This window comes from Microtus oregoni, unplaced genomic scaffold (genome assembly GCF_018167655.1).
Source record: "Microtus oregoni isolate MIOR12 unplaced genomic scaffold, Mior012 000003F_ref0000135, whole genome shotgun sequence".
In the NCBI taxonomy this organism is placed as follows: Eukaryota; Metazoa; Chordata; class Mammalia; order Rodentia; family Cricetidae; genus Microtus; species Microtus oregoni.
This window is the reverse complement of record NW_024543062.1, coordinates 60,744,635-60,764,121: the sequence shown is the minus strand read 5'-3', so window position 1 is coordinate 60,764,121 and position 19,487 is coordinate 60,744,635. Positions and strand designations below refer to the sequence as shown.

General features: G+C 40.1%; 1 protein-coding gene across 1 annotated transcript in view; it reads left to right on the top strand.

Annotated features, from left to right (window-relative positions):
* The first annotated feature begins 3,216 nt into the window (after positions 1 to 3,216).
* LOC121446201 (zona pellucida sperm-binding protein 3 receptor-like) overlaps positions 3,217 to 19,487 on the top strand; it is a 38,054-nt gene continuing 21,783 nt past the window's right edge. Inside the window, 5 exon segments of the mRNA XM_041648675.1 lie at positions 3,217 to 3,415; positions 4,307 to 4,486; positions 8,416 to 8,515; positions 17,818 to 17,903; positions 18,078 to 18,272. Coding sequence (XP_041504609.1) covers positions 3,217 to 3,415; positions 4,307 to 4,486; positions 8,416 to 8,515; positions 17,818 to 17,903; positions 18,078 to 18,272 — 760 coding nt within the window.

Below are 19,487 nucleotides of genomic sequence, written 5' to 3'. Positions count from 1 at the left end.
AGACAGGCTAGGTGTATGCTGTCGAGGGTGGGACAAAAAAAGTACTTTATTCTTAGTATTGCAAAAAGACATTTTAAAAATTTTAATTTTTTTTAAGGCTGTGAGACATCTGAGCAACACGTCCATACCCTGAGGCCTTTTGTCTTACCTTTCCTCGAGCCGGTGTCTTTAATTCATTTTGAAATGACTTTTGTGTCCCCCTGAGACAGAGAAACCTAGTTTCGTTCCTCTAACACGGGGTGTCTGGTTTTTCTGGCACTATTTGTTGAAGAGGTCGTCTTTTCTTCAGTGTATTTGTTTGTTTGTTTGTTCTTTGTTGAGAATCTGGTAAGTGTATGCAAGGAGGATTGGCTTTGGGGCTTTGATTCTGCTCCCTTGGTTTGCAAGTCTGCTTTTGCGCCAGCACCATGCTGTTTCTGTTACTGTGGCTCTCTGGTGTAATTTGAAATCAGATATTATGATGCATCTTGTATTGCTCTTTTTGCTCAATTGCTTGTTTACTATCTGGGGCCTTTTGTGCTCCCATATGAATTTTAGGGTTTTTTTTTTTTCATTATTTTTGTTCTGTGAGGAATGTCTTTGGAATTTTGATGGGGATTCCTACTCTGTTGGTACATGAGTATTGAAAGTCTTTCAATCTTCTAATTTTTTCCCCCATTTTTCTACTGTTCTAAAGTTTTCATTGTAGAGTATTTTTGCCTCCATGGTTAGGTTTTTTTTCCCTAAGTACTTTTGAAACTGCAGGGAATGGATTGTTTTCCTGATTCTCTTGGCACATTCACTCTTGATATTCAAAAACATGCCGATGTTGTATGTTGATTCTGTATCCTATTGTATTTCTGCAGTGCTTATCAGGTCTAAGAACTTTTGGGTGGAGAATTAAAGCCTCTTATTTATAGGCTCATCTCATCTACAAATAGGGATAAGATGACTTCTATTATTTGATTTTTTTTGTCTTATTGCTTTGGCAATATATTATTCTTTCTTATTTCAAGTGCTCTATAGAATATGTTGGAGAAAATGGATGCTCTGGTCTTGCCCATAGTTACAGGGGAAGGTCTCAGTTATGAAATGTGGCTATATGTTTGTTGTACACAGTCTTTAATATGTCAAGATATATTCTTTCTGTTCTCAGTTCCTTTGGGGTTTTTATCACGAAGGTGTGTTGAACTCATTGCGGGCTTTTTATTCCTGCACCTGTGAGACAGTTGTGTGATTTCTGTACTTGTCAATTTGTGGTCTGCCTTATATTTATTGAATTGTGTATGTTGAACTACCCTTGCATCCTTGGAATAAAGACAAATTGACCATTGTACGCTATCATTGTTATGTTGCTGAATTGAGTTTCTAAGTTTTTTTTTTTTCAGTTTTAGGGCCATTTTTTTTTATTTATTTTGTTGAAAAGAATTTCTGCCTCCACCCTGCCTCCCATTTCCCTCCCACTCCTCCCACTCCTCTCCCCCTCCCCCCACACCTCTCCCCCTTCCCTTACTCCCCCCTCCCTCTTGAGTCTGAAGAGCAGTCCAAGGTCCTCCCCACTCCATCCAGGTCCAGAAAGGTGAGCATCCAAACAGGGTAGGCTCCCACAAAGCCAGTTCATGCAGTAGGATCGAAACCTAGTGACATTGACCTTGGCTTCTCATCAGCCTTCATTGTCCACCATGTTCAGGGAGTCTGGTTTTATCCCATGCTTATTCAGTTCCAGTCCATCTGGCCTTGGTGAGCTCCCAATAGATCAGCCCCACTGTCACAGTGGATGGGTGCACCCCTCATGGTTCTGACTTCCTTGCTCATGTTCTCCCTCTTTCTGCTCCTCATTTTGACCTTGGGAGCTCAGTCCGGTGCTCCAATGTGGGTCTCTGTCTCTATCTCCATCCATCGCCAGATGAAGGTTCTATGGTGATATGCAAGATATTCATCAGTATGGCTATAGGATAGGGCCATTTCAGGTTTCCTTTCCTCAGTTGCCCAAGGTACTAGCCGGGGACATTTCCCTGAACACCTGCGAGCCCCTCTAGAGTCAAGTCTCTTGCCAACCCTAAGATGGCTCCCTTAATTAGGATATATACTTCGCTGCTCCCATATCCACCCTTCCTTTATCCAACCATCCCATTCCACCAAGCTCCCCCCATCCTCCCCTTCTCACTTTTCTCACCCCATTTCTCCTTACCCCCATCCCACCTCACCCCCAAGTTCCCAGTTTTTGCCCTGCAATCTTGTCTACTTCCCATATCCAGGCGGATGACTATATGTTTTTCTTTGGATTCACCTTCTTAATTAGCTTCTCTAGGATCACAAATTATACGCTCAATGTCATTTATTTGTGGCTAAAAACCAGTTATGAGTGAGTACATCCCATGTTCATCTTTTTGGGTCTGGGTTACCTCACTCAGGATAGTGTTTTCTATTTCCATCCATTTGCATGCAAAATTCACGATGTCATTGTTTTTTACCACTGAGTAGTACTCTAATATGTATATATTCCACACTTTCTTCATCCATTCTTCCATTGAAGGGCATCTAGGTTGTTTCCAGGTTCTGGCTATTACAAATAATGCTGCTATGAACATAGCTGAACAAATGCTTTTGTCATATGATAGGGCATCTCTGGGGTATATTCCCAAGAGTGGTATTACTGGGTCTTGGGGTAGATTGATCCCAAATTTCCTGAGAAATCACCACACTGATTTCCAAAGTGATTGCACAAGTTTGCATTCCCACCAGCAATGGATGAGTGTACCTTTTATTCCACAACTTCTCCAGCAAAGGCTATCATTGGTGTTTTTGATTTTAGCCATTCTGACAGGTATAATATCGTATCTCAAAGTTGTTTTAATTTGCATTTTCCTGATTGCTAAGGAGATTGAGCATGACCTTAAGTGTCTTTTGGCCATTTGAATTTCTTCTGTTGAGAATTCTCTGTTCAGTTCAGGGCCCCATTTATTAATTGGATTAATTAGCATTTTAAAGTCTAGTTTCTTGAGTTCTTTATATATTTTGGAGATCAGACCTTTGTCTGTTGCCACTTCCAGAAGCCTTACACTTATCTCTCCATATAGAATTAACTGGTCTTCTGAGTAAGTTCCTGGGGGATATTATGCCAATAGAAGCTGCTGTGTGTTATAAATATTTGTATTCAATATGTTTTCTTGTAGACTCGGTTACAGTTCCTTTGAAGACAGTTCCTATGTTATTTTCAGCGTCCGACCAGTAAGTATGAGCTTTCCTGGTAGAAGCATCCTGGAAAGGCATCAGATCATGTGCTCTCCAAGAGCTTCGCATCCACTCACCAAGAGCTCCACCCTCGGCAGAAAGGGAATAAAGACAGCTTGGTCCTTCCTGGAGCTGTGGAGACCCTCTCATTCAATTCTCTTCCAACTGACCTTGGCCACAGTTCTGATGGCTCCTGTTCTTGGTAAGTAATGGATAAGGGTGGGGAGGAGGGGACAAGCCAGATGTCACTACACCATGAGTCCATCACATACTTGCCTTAAGCAATGTCTAGTGGAAACACATTTTTTACATTGTAGGGTATATTAGATGTCTTGGGATTTAGGAAAATTTGTTATAATCCTGACTAAAGATGGTTTCATAGGTGCTTTCGATATTTATTTAGATCTACAAATAATCTAATTTCAAAGCAACTATGACCAGAAATAAATATATATTATGTGCCAGTCTGACCACAAAAATTCCCCACTGTTTAATTGACTATTTATATAGAATAAATATAGATAATTCCACTGGGCCATGTAAAAGGTGATTAGTATTTTATTTAATAATTCTTACTAGGAAAGTAGGATTAAGACTATTTTTTACCTAAGGGTTTATTGTAGTCTTCACATTGTGATGATTTAGAAAAGCATTTTTGAAGCAGACAATTCATACAAAATTCAAAAGCTCCAAGAGAACAGAAATGAAACACTTCCTTCTCATCTCTGCTTCCTGAGACATCTTATCTTGCATAATGAAATATATTCTTGCAAAGTCAGCAAGAAATATTACTTGGCATGACATAGATGACTATATTTTGAATAGGCAGATATAAACAATGAAAAAATAATACGTTTACTTATACTACTGAATAGGAAAGAGTGGGTGAAATTTCTATGCCTTCTTCATTGTCATCACTATTGTTGTTGGGAAGCATATGTCAGTGATTATCTATTATGTTCCTTGATTTTTGGGGTAGTGAGAGTCAAGATGAAAAAGAAACATGGTCCTTGCTTTGTAAACATTACTCCTCAAATGCTGAGGGTCTGTCTCCCAAGATGCAGCTTGTGGTGTCCCTTGTATTTTGGTCCAGGTGGTTGTGGACTTCCACCGAATTTACCATTTGCTGCTCCAATCAACCAGTTGTATGGGACAACCTTCCCCACTGGAACTGTTCTGAAATACGCCTGCCATCATGGCTTCAGGAAAATCAATTCGAGCCATCTTACTTGTGATGAGAATGGTTCGTGGGTCTACGCTGTCTTCTGTGCCAGTGAGTATCCACCTGGATCCTCACCTGTACTTACTCTTCTCAGGAAGTGCTTGTAGAAATGTAATAAATCCCTCAAGTCAGAAAAAAAAACATTTGAACAAAATTATATTAAAAATTAATATTGCCTGGGGCTGGAGAGATGGCACAGCCTTCAAAAGGATCAGGGGTGGATCCCAGCACCGGTGTAACAAGCCTGGTGTCCAATTAATACCTCTAACTCTAATTCCTAGGACACTCCACCATCTTCTCTTAGCCTCAATGTACATTGTTGTATACACCATGCACACACATGCGTACACACACACACACACACATACACACACACACACACACACCTGAAATGATTGAAATAAATACTTTTAAAGATAAACATGAACAATACTATTTGGGAAAAGGAAGTTGGGAGTGTTCCATATCCTATTTGTAAAACACTAAGGATTTAAAATTCTATTTTCCATTTTCTTCTGACTGTGAATAAGGGTAAACATTTTAAGTATATATTCAGGTATAAAACCCACCAACTGTGTTATATTCTATATTACATTAGTGGTTTAATAAAGCAAATTAAACTAGTACAATTTTTTTTCTTTTCAATGTGTTTCATAACAATTGGCAATATATTTGTTTTTATTTTTCCTCAAAATTACAATTCAGTGAGTCAGGGAAAGAAACAAGCATTGGAATATACCATCAGCGCTATCTGGAAGCAGGAGTTGAAATTAATTAAGTGGCCTTCTACATTTATTTTATTCTCTAAGTTTTGTATATGGCTACCCTGTATCTTGGTCACATCCACCCCAGTTCCTCTCTAGAGTTCCCATTTCCCTCCCACAGCTTGCTCATCTTCATGTCATCTTTTCTACAACCCATGGAGCCAAGTTATCTGTGTGTGCCCGTGTGTGAGGCGTGGACTGATGTATGAGAACCTACCAATGGACAGCACCCAGAGTAAAATGGTTCTCCTTGCCTCGCTAGCCATAAACTGCCCCAGTCAGGATGGAGCAAGAGAGCCTCTCCCCAACTCCAGACTGGAATTTGTAAACCGGCTTTGAATCTTTTATTTTTTTGGCTTTTCAAGATAAGCTTTCTCTGTAGCTTTAAAGGCAGTCCTGGAAACTAGCTCTTGCAGACCAGGCTGGCCTCAAAATCACAGATATCCACCTGCCTCTGCCTCCCAAGAGTTGGGATTAAAGGCGTGCGCCACCACCGCCCCCGGCAACTGGCTTAATCTTGTGCAGGTCACCATAGCTACTATGAGTTCATGTGTCCAATAGCTATTGTGTCCAGAAGATAGACTTTCACAGTCCTCTTCCCTGTCCTCCAGCTCTTACATTCTTTCTGACGTTTCTTTACTAATGTCCCCTAAGTCTTTTTCAAGACAGGGTTTCTCTGTAGCTTTGGAGTTGGAGCCCATTTTGGAACTAGCTCTTGTAGACCAGGATGGTCTTGAATTTACAGAGATCCACCTGCTTCTGCCTCCTGAGTGCTGGGATTAAAGGCGTGCGCCACTACTGCCTGACCATCCCCTAAGTTTTAAAGGGTGGGTTTGTAGGTTGATATAAATGCTCCATCTATCATAAATGGAGACTACTTGTTTGTTTCTCTACTGTCCAGACCCAAATAATCACATAGAAACTATATTAATTACAACACTGTTTGGCCAACAGCTTAGGTGTATTTCTAGCTAGCTCTTACATATTAAATTAACCCATTTCTATTAGTTTGTGTATCACCATGATGTTGTGGCCTACCAGTAAGGTTCTAGTGTCTTTCTCCTTTGGCAGCTACATGGCGTCTCCCTGACTCTGCCTTCTTTCTCCCAGCAATCAGTTTAGCCTTCCCACTTAGTTCTATTCTGCCCTTCCCTATGCCAAAGCAGCTTCTTTATTAACCAAAGGAAATAAAACATATTCACAGCATCCAGAGGGTCATCTCACATCAGCCGGGCACTCACACTCATTTACTGTCAATATTTCACACAGTTACGAGTCTCTGTGTTAACCACTTCCCTCTTCAACAAAAAGCTCCTCTAATCACAGTTCAGAGTAGCACAGGTTTATGGGTATAAACATAAATATTTAGAAAGCAGTTTGACAACATGACCATTTAGCCAAAAAACAATAGTAGATTCTACCCTAGGACCTTCTCCTAGCCATGGACTTTTAACCAAGTTTACAATACCAGGGATGAAGTCTCTTCTGGAGAGCAGACCTCAGATCCACTTTATCTAGGTTACCCCCTAACAGTCATGCTATTATTATATCAGTGGGCAAATCATGCCTACTGCAAGGCCAGTACTACAGGCCCAGTGCTGGGAAAGAGAAGCAATGTCTTCTCTGTATAGCACCTTGAAAGCTAGCCAGCAGGGAAGAAGTTTCCTGCTTTATTTGAGATTTATTTCTTTTATATCCAGTTGCCAATGTGTGTGGTATCTTCAGCAATAGGGTTTTACCTACTATGGTTCTGGTTGGCCTATATTGTTTTGGATGCCTCCGGGATTTTCTAACCTATAACTCACAGAAAGTTTCACTGAGCCTGGCACTGAGGTGTTCACCTAATAACCCATGTGTTCTGGGGGCAGCATTGTCCACCCACTTGGGGTAATTCTGTTTAAGCTCCTTTAAAGTTATGTTCACTTACAAATTAGTGGGGCTTTGCAAGGCTTCTCCCTACGTCCTTAGTTATGATTAAATGATGGAGGAAGATCATTGGCTAATAAAGGAACTGCCTTGGCCCATTTTATTGGTTAGAAGATAGGTGGGAGGAGTAAACAGAACAGAATGCTAAGAGGAAGAGGAAGTGAGCTCAGACTCCACAGCTCTTCTCTCGGGAGCAGACGCCTCAGAGAAACACCATGCTCCGCTCTCCCGGGCAGATGCACTCGATGAAGCAAGCCGCCAGGTTAGACATGCTGAACCTTTCCCGGTAAGACCGGTGCTCACAGATGATTAGAAATGGGCTAAATTAATATGTGAGAATTAGCCTAGAAGAGGCTAGATAGAAATGGGCCAAGCAGTGATTAAATGAATACAGTTTGTGTGTTGTTATTTCGGGCATAAGCTAGCCGAGCAGGTGGCTGGGGTGCTGGGAACGCAGCCACGCCGCCCCTATTACTACAATTAACCTACTCTAAAGCCCTTCTTTCTTCCACCCACTGGTCACCATCTCCACTTAAACCATTTGCTCCCAGAATATCTGTTCTTTCCCTAGCATGTGTTATACTATTTTCTTTGATTATATTTTTACTTGGCTTGCAAGGTCATAGTTTCCCGTGTAATTCCTCCTTGCACTCTTCACTTTGGTTAGCCCTCCCCTTGACTTCCCCATTCCCATCACTCACTAGCCACTGGGACCTTTCTGTCCCTATTATTTCCCCCTTCTTTCATCACCTGTATTCTACTATCATCCTCCCTAAATGCATCCCTCGGTGGCCTGTTTCTGGTTTCCTGGCTTTCACATGTACTTGGACTAAACACGCATGAGAACAGATTTGAAGCTAGCACATACATTTGTTTTTTGGGGGAGGAGACTTGGCAAACTTCACTCGGTAGGATTTTTCCCAGTTCCACATGTTTAACTGCAAATTTCATCACTTTGTTTTTCTCTACAGCTGAGTAATATCCCATGGTGTATATGTACCACACTTTCATTATCCTTTCAGCAACTGATGGATGCCAAGGGTGATTCAGCTTCCTTGCTGCTGTGTATAGAGAGATAGTGAATGTGGTTGTGACTGTATCTCTGCAGGAAGATAGAAAATTGTGTGGGGTGTATGCCTAAGAGTGACAGAGCCGAGTCCTTTGCTCACCCTGTTTCTAGTTCTGTGACAAAACCCAACACTGGTGTCCAAAACTAAGTCCTCCCTTTCCCCTTATTTTATATCTTGTGAGTATTTCAAACCACTAATCACTGGCTTAATTTTCCTCCAGAGAAACGGTGCAGAAACCCGGGCGAGTTGGCCAATGGGAACGTAGAAATCACGACTGATCTTTTCTTAGGTTCGACCGTAGGTTTCAGCTGTGGAAAGGGGTAAGTGAGAGTAAGGCAAGTTGGAAGCAATGTTTTTTAATTAGTTTTATAAGGCATAAGTGTATACATCTAGAAAGTTCTTGCTTCAATTCAGTGGTATTTATCCTTTCTTCTCTGTCTCCTGACAAGAAACGACTGGCTAGTTTGTCATTGTCTTTTCAGTATTTATTACATGAACACAACTGAGGACAAATACGTTTGCCACTTTTATACACTGTTACTTGACTTTACATGCTGTTTTTAACTTTGGTTTCCCCCCTCTTAACTGCATTGCTTTCTGCTGAAAGTGACTTGACTTACCCACATCCATATCTTCATTTGCAAGGTTTTTGGAGATGTAGGCCCCCTCCCTGCTTAAAAGAAGATGTATGTGAGAACTGGTTTCCTCTGTACCTTTTTGTAACCTGGGAAGCCACTAGAACTCAGCCCCCGCTCCTAAGCTTCCAGCCTCCAGAACCACAAGAATGAAATATTTATTAAGCCATAATAATGAAGCTAAATATATACCCAAGATACTTGCTTCTCCTGTTCCCACTGTTTGCTCATTCCCTGTTTTATTGTGTTTGCTTGTGTGTAGTGCATGAGTTTTCCACTGTTGTGACAGAAAAAAACTGTGATTAACAATTTAAAAGGAGGAAAGAGCTGTTTGGCATTGACTCTAGAGGCTTCAGTTTATAGTCTCTAGGCGTCATCATCATGGTGTGCTGGGTGTGTACAGCAAAACTGGTCACCCCATAGTGTGAGAAGGGACTAGGTGTTCACACATCCTTCAAGGGCCTGGCACTATGCTCTAATATACTCCCATTAGATTCTAAATTATCCATCTCTCCTAGTAGATCAACCAGCTCAGGACCACACCTTCAACATCTGAGTCTTTGGGAGATATCCCATAGCCATACTGTAGCAAATGAAGTCTTATCACAATTTATTCAATGGTCCTGAAAACAGACGCCCGTGCGTTTCTAATCTCATGTTATTCCATACTGTTCTCAGATTCACTTTTCTCTAGATGTGGCATCACACTTACACACACACACACACACACACACACACACACACACACACTTCTAAAGGTTACAGCTCCCAGAATGAGATGGTTGTTCTAAACCAGTGATTCTTAACCCACGAAACGTTACCCCTTTGGGGGCAGAACAACCCTTTTACAGGGGTTGCCTAAGGCCATTGGAAAGCACCGATATTTGCATTATGATTCATAACAGTAACAAAATTAAAGTTATGAAGTAGCAAAGGAAATAATTTGGTGTTTGAGGGTCAGCACAATGTGAGGAACTGTATTAAAATTTGCAGCGTTAGAGAGGTTGAGAACCACTGTTTCTACACAAAAGACACACTGACATTGGATAAAGCTTGGCAAGGGACTCTTCATAGACTGTTAACATTTTTATAATGAAAATCAATGTCTAGGTCTGGAGAGATGGCTCAGCGGTTAAGAGCATTGCATGCTCTTCCAAAGGACCTGAGTTCTATTCCCAGCAACCACATGGTGGCTCACAACCATCTGTAATGATGTCTGGTGTCCTCTTCTAGCCTGCAGGCATATATGCAAACAGAATATTGTATCCATAATAAATAAATATTTTAAAAAAGAAAATCAATGTCTATTTATAAAATAAGCTTCCAATTCACTTCTCAGAGTGAACATTTCATCCAAGTTTAGAATGTTTGCTTATTAAGGCGATAAAGCCAAATACACATTCACTCAAACCATTTGTTTATAAGAAATGACAGTACAAAATTTTCATATACTGTTTTCACTGCCTCCCAAAGTTACATTCCCAACAGGAAAATAAACATTCATCTAATCTGTTGGACACATTGAGTCCACCTTTTTTGCATGCACGTTTCTGGGAGAACATGGCTTATAACTTCTGACAAATGTGTATACTTGTGTAACCTTTGCCGCAGTCAAGGGATGGATGGTTACGTCATAATTGTTAGCCCCTTGTCTCCAGCACTCACTCTCCCTTCTCCCCCTCTTCCTCACTTCTGCCATCTGCTGATGTCTGTGTCTGCAATTGCATCATTTCAAGAGTGTTCTATGCATAGAATCACATAGTATGTAACCTTTCGAGGTTGCTTTTAGTATGGAGGCTAATTTTCTGGACACCCACCAAGGTTATTTTGTGCACGCACACTTCCCCCGTCCTGCTGCGGAGGTAGTATTCTTATCCATTCTTCAATCAAGGGGCATTTAGATTGTTTCCAGGTTCTGGCTATAACAAACAGTGCTGCTATGAACATAGTTGAGCACATGTTCTTGTGGCACAATTGAGCTTCCTTTGGATATATACCCAAAAGTGGTATTATTGGGTCTTGAGGAAGGTTGTTTCCTAATTTTCTGAGAAATTACCACACTGACATCCAAAGGGGTTGTACCAGCTTTCATTCCCACCAGCAATGCAGGAGTGTTCCCTTTTCCCCACAACCTCTCCAGCATAAGTTGCCATCAGTGTTTTTGATCTTGGCCATTCTTACAGGTGTAAGATGGAATCTCAGAGTTGTTTTTACTTGCATTTCTCTGATGACTAAGGGTGTTGAACATTTCCTTAAGTGTCTTTCAGCCATTTTAGATTCCTCTGTTGAGAGTTTTCTGTTTAGGTTTGTACTCCATTTTTTTTATTGGATTATGTGATCTTTTGGTGTCCAATTTCTTGGTTCTTTGTATATTTTGGAGATCAGACTTCTGTCTGATGTGGGGTTAGTAAAGATCTTTTCCAATTCTGTAGGCTGTTGTTTTGGCTTGTTGACCATGTCCTTTGCTTTACAGAAGCTTTTCAGTTTCAGGAGGTCCCATTTATTAATTGTTTCTCTCAGTGTCTGTGCTACTGGGGTTATATTTAGGAAGTGGTTCCCTATGCCAATGCATTCAAGTGTACTTCCCACTTTCTCTTCTATAAGGGTCAGTGTGGCTGGCTTTATGTTGAGGTCCTTGATCCATTTAGACTTGAGTTTTTTTTTCTTTTTCTTTCTTTCTTTCTTTCTTTCTTTCTTTTTTTTTTTTTTTGGATTTTTGAGACAGGGTTTCTCCATAGCTTTTGGTTCCTGTTCTGGAACTAGCTCTTGTAGACCAGGCTGGCCTTGAACTCACAGAGATTCGCCTGCCTCTGCCCCCAGAGTGCTGGGATTAAAGGCGTGCGCCACCACTGCCCGGCTTGGACTTGAGTTTTGTGCATAGTGATAGATATGGGTCTATTTTCATTTTTTCTACATGTTGATATCCAGTTATGCCAGCACCACTTGTTAAATATTCTTTCTTTTTTCCATTAGATATTTTTTGCGTATCAAATATTAGGTGTTCGAAAATGTGTGGCTTGATATCTGGGTCTTCTGTTCGGTTCCATTGGTCCTCATGTCTGTTCTTATACCAGTACCAAGCTGTTTCCAGTACTGTAGCTCTGTAATAGAGTTTGAAGTCAGGGATTGTGATGCCTCCAGAAGTTCTTTTATCATACAGTGTTATTTTGGCTATCCTGGGTTTTTTGCTTTTCCAAATGAAATTGAGTACTGTTCTTTCAATTTATATTTAATTTTATTATGATAATTTTAGGAGAAGTTGATGTTATGGAGTTACCCTCCCCAAAAGTAATTTCATGATATTTTCATGTATATTTGTATCTATATCTTTTTCTAATATGTCTGCAGAACCAACATGGTAGAAGGACAGATCTTATTCCTGCATGTTGTCTTCTTGTTTCCAGAATTACATGCATGATTTCCCACAAATAAATAAATAAAGTGTTTTCTTAAAGTAAACATTTATTTTAATAATATAAAATAAAACCTTTTAAAGACAATATCTTAACTTTAAGATATATCTGGGTCTACTTAGAGGCTTCTTATACAACAATTTTAGTGTGTTTATACATTTATATAATAAGTTCCTTGTTTTTGTTTTTATAATTCTTGTTTTCACAGTCATTTCCTCCTACTCTTCTTCCTACTCCTCCTTCTACTATCACTTACACACACACACACACACACACACACACACACACACACACATATATATATATGGATATTTGTATGAGATATTTGTGTTTCTGAGGTTTAATTTGCATATTGCTTTATATAACGTTCTTCATTTTGATATAATTTCTGCAGTTGAAATAATTCCGATCATTAGGACTGATTAAAACTCAATGATTTGAACACACACACACACACACACACACACACACACACACACACACTTCCTCACTATAATAGTTATTCTCATTAGAATGGGGTGGAATCTTAGTGTAGCTTTAATTGGTATTTCTTGATGGCTAAGGATGTGGGACAAGATCTAATAACTATTGATTATTTGTACTTCATCCTTTGAAGATGAATTTATCTGCCCATTTATGGATTTGAATCCCCTATTGAATGTACAATTGCCCGAGATCCTCTCACATCCTCTCTTCAGTCAGCTGTCTGAACTATACTGCCGTCACTGTACAGGGCTCTTTACCTTCATGCAATCCCATTGATCAGTTTGTGGGATTGTTTTATGAGTCATTAGAGTAATTTTGCAAAAAGCCTTTGTCTATTCTCATATCTTGAAGTATGTTTTACCTCTCTGCCCTACCAGTTTAAGGGTTCCACGTTTTCCACTTCTTGGATTTCATACAGAGTGAGAAAGGATCTAGTTTCATTCTTCTGTAAATGGGGACACAATTTCTCCAATGCATGCTTTTTTCCTTTTTTTTTTCAGCACTGTCAAACATTGAGCAGCTGAAGCTGTGTGGGTTTATGTGTCCACTACCCCATTCTTGCTTTATTACCTTGACTCTGAGATCAGTTATTGCGACATCCCTAGAACTCTCTTTTTGTTTAGGATGGTGTTGACTGTTTGGCCCTTTGTGTTTCCATGTGAATTATCACATTTGTCTATTTCTGTGATAAATAAGGTTTTTGATGGGAATCACATCCTCCTTTTTCATTGCTCTGATAAGACACCATGGCCAAGGCCACATAAGAAGAGTTTATTGAGGGCTTACAGTTTCAAAGGATGAGTCTATGTCCATGCTTTGTCAGGAAGGTTGAGAGCAGGCAGGCAGGCATGGTGTTGGAGCAGTAGCTGAAAGCTCACATCTCGATCTTCAAACACAAGGCAGAAGGACCCAGCTGAGAACGGCATCCCCCCACCCAGCAAAGCTACACTTCCTAATACTTCCCAAACAGTTCTCCCAACTGGGGATCAATCATTCAAACATTTGGTATCCTATAGGTGCTATTCTCATTTAAATCACCACATACTTGTAAATGACCATTTCAACAGTATTAATTCTGCTAGCCCATGAGCATGGGAGGCCTTTACATTGTTGGTTCATCCTCAATTTCTTTCTTCATCGTTTTCAAAATTTTATCCCACTGGCCTTTTATTTCCTTGGATAAGCTTATTTCTAGGACTACAACAAAACAAAACAAAAACAAAACAACAATAACAACAAAAACATGTCATGAATGGGATTTCTTCCCTGACAACTTTATCATTTGTCTATAGGAAACCTCCTGGGTTTCGTAATCTGATTTTGCATTCTGCTGCTTACTGAAAGTTCTGGTTAGGTCTAGGAGTTCTCTGGTTAGAGTTGGTGGGATAAGATCATGCCATCTGCAAACAGGGAAATGTCTTCATTTGTTTGGTTCATGTCCCTTTTATTTCCTTGTCTTGAGTTGTTGCTGTAGCTAGGACTTTAAGCACCACATTGAGTAATAGTGAAGGGGGTATTCTTTTGTCTTGCTTTTGGTTTTAAAAGACATGCTTTTGGTTTTCTCCCTTTTAATAAGCTGTTGGCTACAGATTTCCCACACATAGACTTCATTCACTGAAATATGCTCTTTATATTTTTAGTTTCTTTTGAGGTTTTTAGAATGAAGGAAAGTCAAGAACATTTTTAGCATCTTTTGAGAAAATCGTATGATTTCTGTTCTTGGTTCCCCTCTGTATTTAATTGCATTTATTGATTTATATATGTTGAACCAGCCTTTAATTCCTGAAATGAAACCAATGTGGCCATGATGTTGGATATTTAATGTGTTTTCAATTTCATTTATGAATGTTTTATTGAGGGAAATTTCACCTAAGTCCAACAAGGGAATTGGTCCCTAGATTCTTTTGTGTGTCTTTTGTTGGGTTTAGTATCACATCTTTTAAGTTTTACTGCATGATATTTGTCAGTATTCATAGAAATAATTTACTTGCTCTCTTTTCTATATGACTTTTAAATTGGTTGCTTTCTTCTTTTGAAGAATAAATACATTGTGATGTTCAGTTTTTGTAGTCAAAAGTTAGCTACGTCCATTTTTCTAGCCTAATTTTTTGTTTGTGTTTGTATGTGTTTCAGAATAATTTAAAAAGATTTCTCTACATAAAGGGGATAGAATGCTTCCTAAAATGTACACACACGTTAAAAAAGTTTAAAAGGAGTTTCCCTATGACAGGGTGACAATGCTCCTACTAGGCACTATAGGCTAACAAATTATCAGCCCAGAATAATTTAACTCTTTTCAAGTATTGGTTAGGGGGGTGCCACAAACCACCAAACATTATAGGTAATTGACATAGAGAAAATTTGTAATATTTGTCTTGTTAAGCCTGACCTAATTCATTCAATCTGATCATCTCTGATTGTATTTCATTTTCCTGAAAATTAACTAGTCTTTATTAGACTAATTCATTATTATAAAGACTAATTAGTCTTTATTACTTAGTCTTTATTGTTGAAAACTTGTATTAAGTACACATAATTCTTTTTATTTATCTATTCTACAGTTTTCAGATACCTATGCTGGTTCTATAACTTAATTGTTATGAATAGTGATGCTTTAGACATTGATGTAAAAATATCACTGTATGTTGACTTGGAGACTTTTGAGTAAATACCCAGTAGTGATACAGCTGGGTCGTATGATAGTTTGAGGAATTGTCCACACTGATTGTCATGGTGGTTCGGGCAGCTGATGTTCCCACTGATGTATTAAGGTCTTTTATACTTTGCATCTTTATCCACATTGGTTTTATTTCTTTTCTTGATGATACCCCTTCTGACTGGGAAGAGATGAAATCTCAGTGTAGCTTCAATTTGCATTTCCCTGATTGCTAGTGATGCTGGACATTTTTTCACATGTTTATTGTCTTGGCTTCTTATAAAGACCTTAATCTTGTTGGTTTAAAGCTCTTATCCTCATGAATCATAATTGCTTCTTTATACAAACTCACCAGTAGTTGCCTGCACCATGTGACGATGAGGGACAGGCCCGTACATTTAGTTTGTGATACTGTAATACAGAATTCTCTTTCCTACTTTTTTTAAATTGATTTTTATTGAGCTCTACATTTTTCTCTGCTCCCTACTTCAAACCTCCCCCAAGGTCCCCAGGCTCCCAATTTACTCAGGAGATTTTGTCTTTTTCTACTTTCTACTTCCCATGTAGGTTAGATCTATGTAAGTCTCTCTTAGTGTCCGCATTGTTGTCTAAGTTCTCTGGGATTGTGGTTTGTAGGCTGGCTTTCTTTGCTTTATGTTTAAAAAACACCTATGAGTGGGTACATGTGATAATTGTCTTTTCTGTGTCTGGGTTACCTCACTCAAAATAATGTTTTCTAGCTCCATCCATTTTCCTGCAAATTTCAAGATATCATTATTTTTTCTGCTGTGTAGTACTCCATTGTGTAAATGTACCATATTTTCCTTTTCCATTCTTTGGTCAAGGGGCATTAGGTCCAGGTCCTGGATACGACAAACAAAGCTGCTATAAACATAGCTGAGCACATGCCCTTGTGACATGATTGAGTATCCTTTGGATATATACCCAAAAGTGGTATTACTGGGTCTTGAGGAAGGTTGTTTTCTAATTTTCTGAGAAATCGCCACACTGACATCCACTCTTTCCTACTTTTAAACCTCCACCTTATCCTCAAAATAAACCCATTTAGTCATAGTATACTTTTCTTTCAAAGCAATTCTCCTTGCTGGTGGATAATATTTTGTTCATAAAATTTCATTGATATTCAGGGTAAATGGGTATTTTCAATGTCTTAAAGGAGTAGGAATTATCAAGAGCAAACATGATGTGATAACAACTATAAAGTAAATGGTTTATAAGGGTATGTGAAACTTCAAAATCAGAAAATTCAAATCATCTATCAAAATAGTTTATATCAGTGATATGTTTTGTTCATGTATTACAAAGAAAATATTTAGCAAACATAACTGAACTATGCATCTATTATACACCATTTGATTTGCAGCTTGTTCTTAAACAAATATATGATAAGCAAAGTATTAAGATTTTAGGTACAGGCTACACAGATACCATCAGTAGGCTGGCCTTCAACTTGGATGGCAGCCTGGTCACTACTGCCCCCATGAACACTTGCATGAGCCCCTGGGACACCAGGAACATGTGATCCTGTAGGAAGGGTACCGGCTCCTCAGGAAAGCTCCTGGACCTGACAGACAGGCAACAGCCTGAGCATGCCCTCGAGGGCCTGCAACCTCCTCTAATGGCCAGGCTCACACAAGAAAGTGAGGGACATTTTTGTCAAGATGGCAGAGTGAAGAGGCCAATGGCCTCTGGCCACATCCCAGACCATACTGAGACCGGACCATTGATTACAAAAGAACTCTCCTTCCTACCTCCTCCAGAGAACTTGCTAAAGAGTCCCCTTCCTCCTTCCCCCTCTCCTACCTTCTCCAGGGCACTTGCTCTGTTCTGCCTTGCATGGAACCCAGTGTACAGGACACCTGGTGAGAACCAGGGTACTCTTAAAGAAAACATAAAATTCTCTGACAAAAGAGAAGTCACAAGATAGTTATGGTGAGTTTTAAATTCCTGATGCATGGATGGAGCTTTTTGTTATTTCTTTCACTACAGTTTAATGAAACTGTGAAGGAATCAAGATCCTGTACACATGCACATCAAACTATGCTCTGAGGACAAATTATGCTCTAATGTGTGGGAAAATTTCAAATATTTTTTTTAAGTTTCTAGCTAGTTGTACTTCGTTTAAAAACAATTCTAGCAGCAAAACTGACATGTGGTCTTTTCATTGGCTGCATTATAAACACTTAGAAAACGTAGTGTCACAAATGGGTGAAAGGAGTTTTAGCATGAGAAGATGGACCCCTGCTCCGTATGATGACATTGAGGAGCCTTGAGACGGCTCTAATGGTGATTAGTGATCAATAGAACAACCATTGCTTTATTTTAAAATGACGGATAAATTTGTATTTGTTCAAAACCTTGAGTCTAGAGTAAACTAAAGATTCCAGATAAACCTTTGACCTGTTTTTCAGATACCTGTTGATTGGCTCAGCAACTAGTCGGTGTGTGGTCCAAGGTAAAGGAGTTGACTGGAGTGATCCTCTCCCAGAATGTGTGAGTAAGTAAAGACTTTTTTTTTTTTTCTGGCAAGATGATACGACACGTACACCGTGTTAGATACTAACTGCTGTGTCTCTGTGGCCTCACTGACCTCCATTTGCAATTGACAGACTTTTGGATGTACAGTAAAACCTTTCCTGATCACTCCTTTCTCTCTCCTTACTCATCTAAGTTGTCACGTGTGAGTCCCCTCCAGACATCAGCAATGGGAAACACAGCGGCCGGGATGACGATCTTTACACATTAGGCTCCTCCGTCACCTACAGCTGTGACCCCAACTTCACGCTCCTTGGCAATGCCTCCATAGTCTGCTCTGTGGTCAACAAAACAGTAGGTGTTTGGAGCCCGAGCCCTCCAGCCTGTCAAAGTAAGTCCTGGGTGAATCCTACACTCAGCTCTTCTCGTTTATTTATAAGAATAAGAAATGTGTATGGGGGTAGAGACAGCAATTAAATATAAGGTAATGATTGGAATAATGAGGCAATTCATTTGTTCAGCCGTTATGTTACATTTGTTAGAATGATATAGATTATATGATAATAATCTACATTACAATCCTGTACATTTTACAGAAAAAGATTTCTGCAGAACCTCTATTACTGCATTGCTAACCCAGGGAAACTTCTTACACAAGCTCACATTTACATAGTGACCAGCCTTCTTTAGATGATCCTCAGGCCTCCATGGCAAAACTTGCACAACCAAATACAACAGAACACTGCAGAAGGAGAACAGACAGAAGCTGAGACTGCAAGTGTTGGCAAGAAGCAGATGAGGAGACGCCTGGTGTGTCACAGAGTTGTACAGACACACATCTGTTCACCCCTGATGGGCACCAATGGACACAACAAAATGTGACTTCACCAACATCCAACTCGGTGGAACCAATAGGAGCTTACTAGGCATGCTTACAGAGTGGCTACAGAGCCTGGGGAAGAAGTTACCCATAGAGGGCCATTGGCCCCATAACAGCTGTATGGCGACCAAGTCCCACCCCATTCTGCATGGCAGCCTCGTGGAAGCCGGATCATGCAGTGCTGTTTTCAATTAATCGTTCACTTCCTATATCCTCTATCTGCAAGATCACATGCAACTGAGGAGGGGACCCAGGAGCAGCGGCTGGAGTCTCCAGCGAGAGTCTTGTGACCTTGTACTTGAGCGTGTCAATAGCTCCCTCACTACCACCTCTGTATGTTATGCTCTAGTTCCACCGTGGGGCACGAAATCAGGCGTGGGGTTGTGTTAAGTCATCGGCAAAGCATCTCTGAGAGTCCACTCTCTGAAGGAGAAGGGAAGGCACGACAGGGACAGTTGGAAGTGGGACAGAATGTGGCTGACAGACATCTGTCACCATCACCTAAAAGAGAAGGGGTTTCTTTTGCATCCCTTCGGTGGTATGGAGAGACTAGGGAGGCATAAATGGCAGAAATGACAGGATTTGGTTGGGTGGGGACTGCGATGTGGGGTGGTGTTTGTCCTCTGCTGTGAGGGGCAGGTGTCTGATGCTCTGTCACTCCCTGTCCTGTGCCACCACTATAGGCTGGTGATCTCACACCAAAACATTCTGGAAACAACACCATAC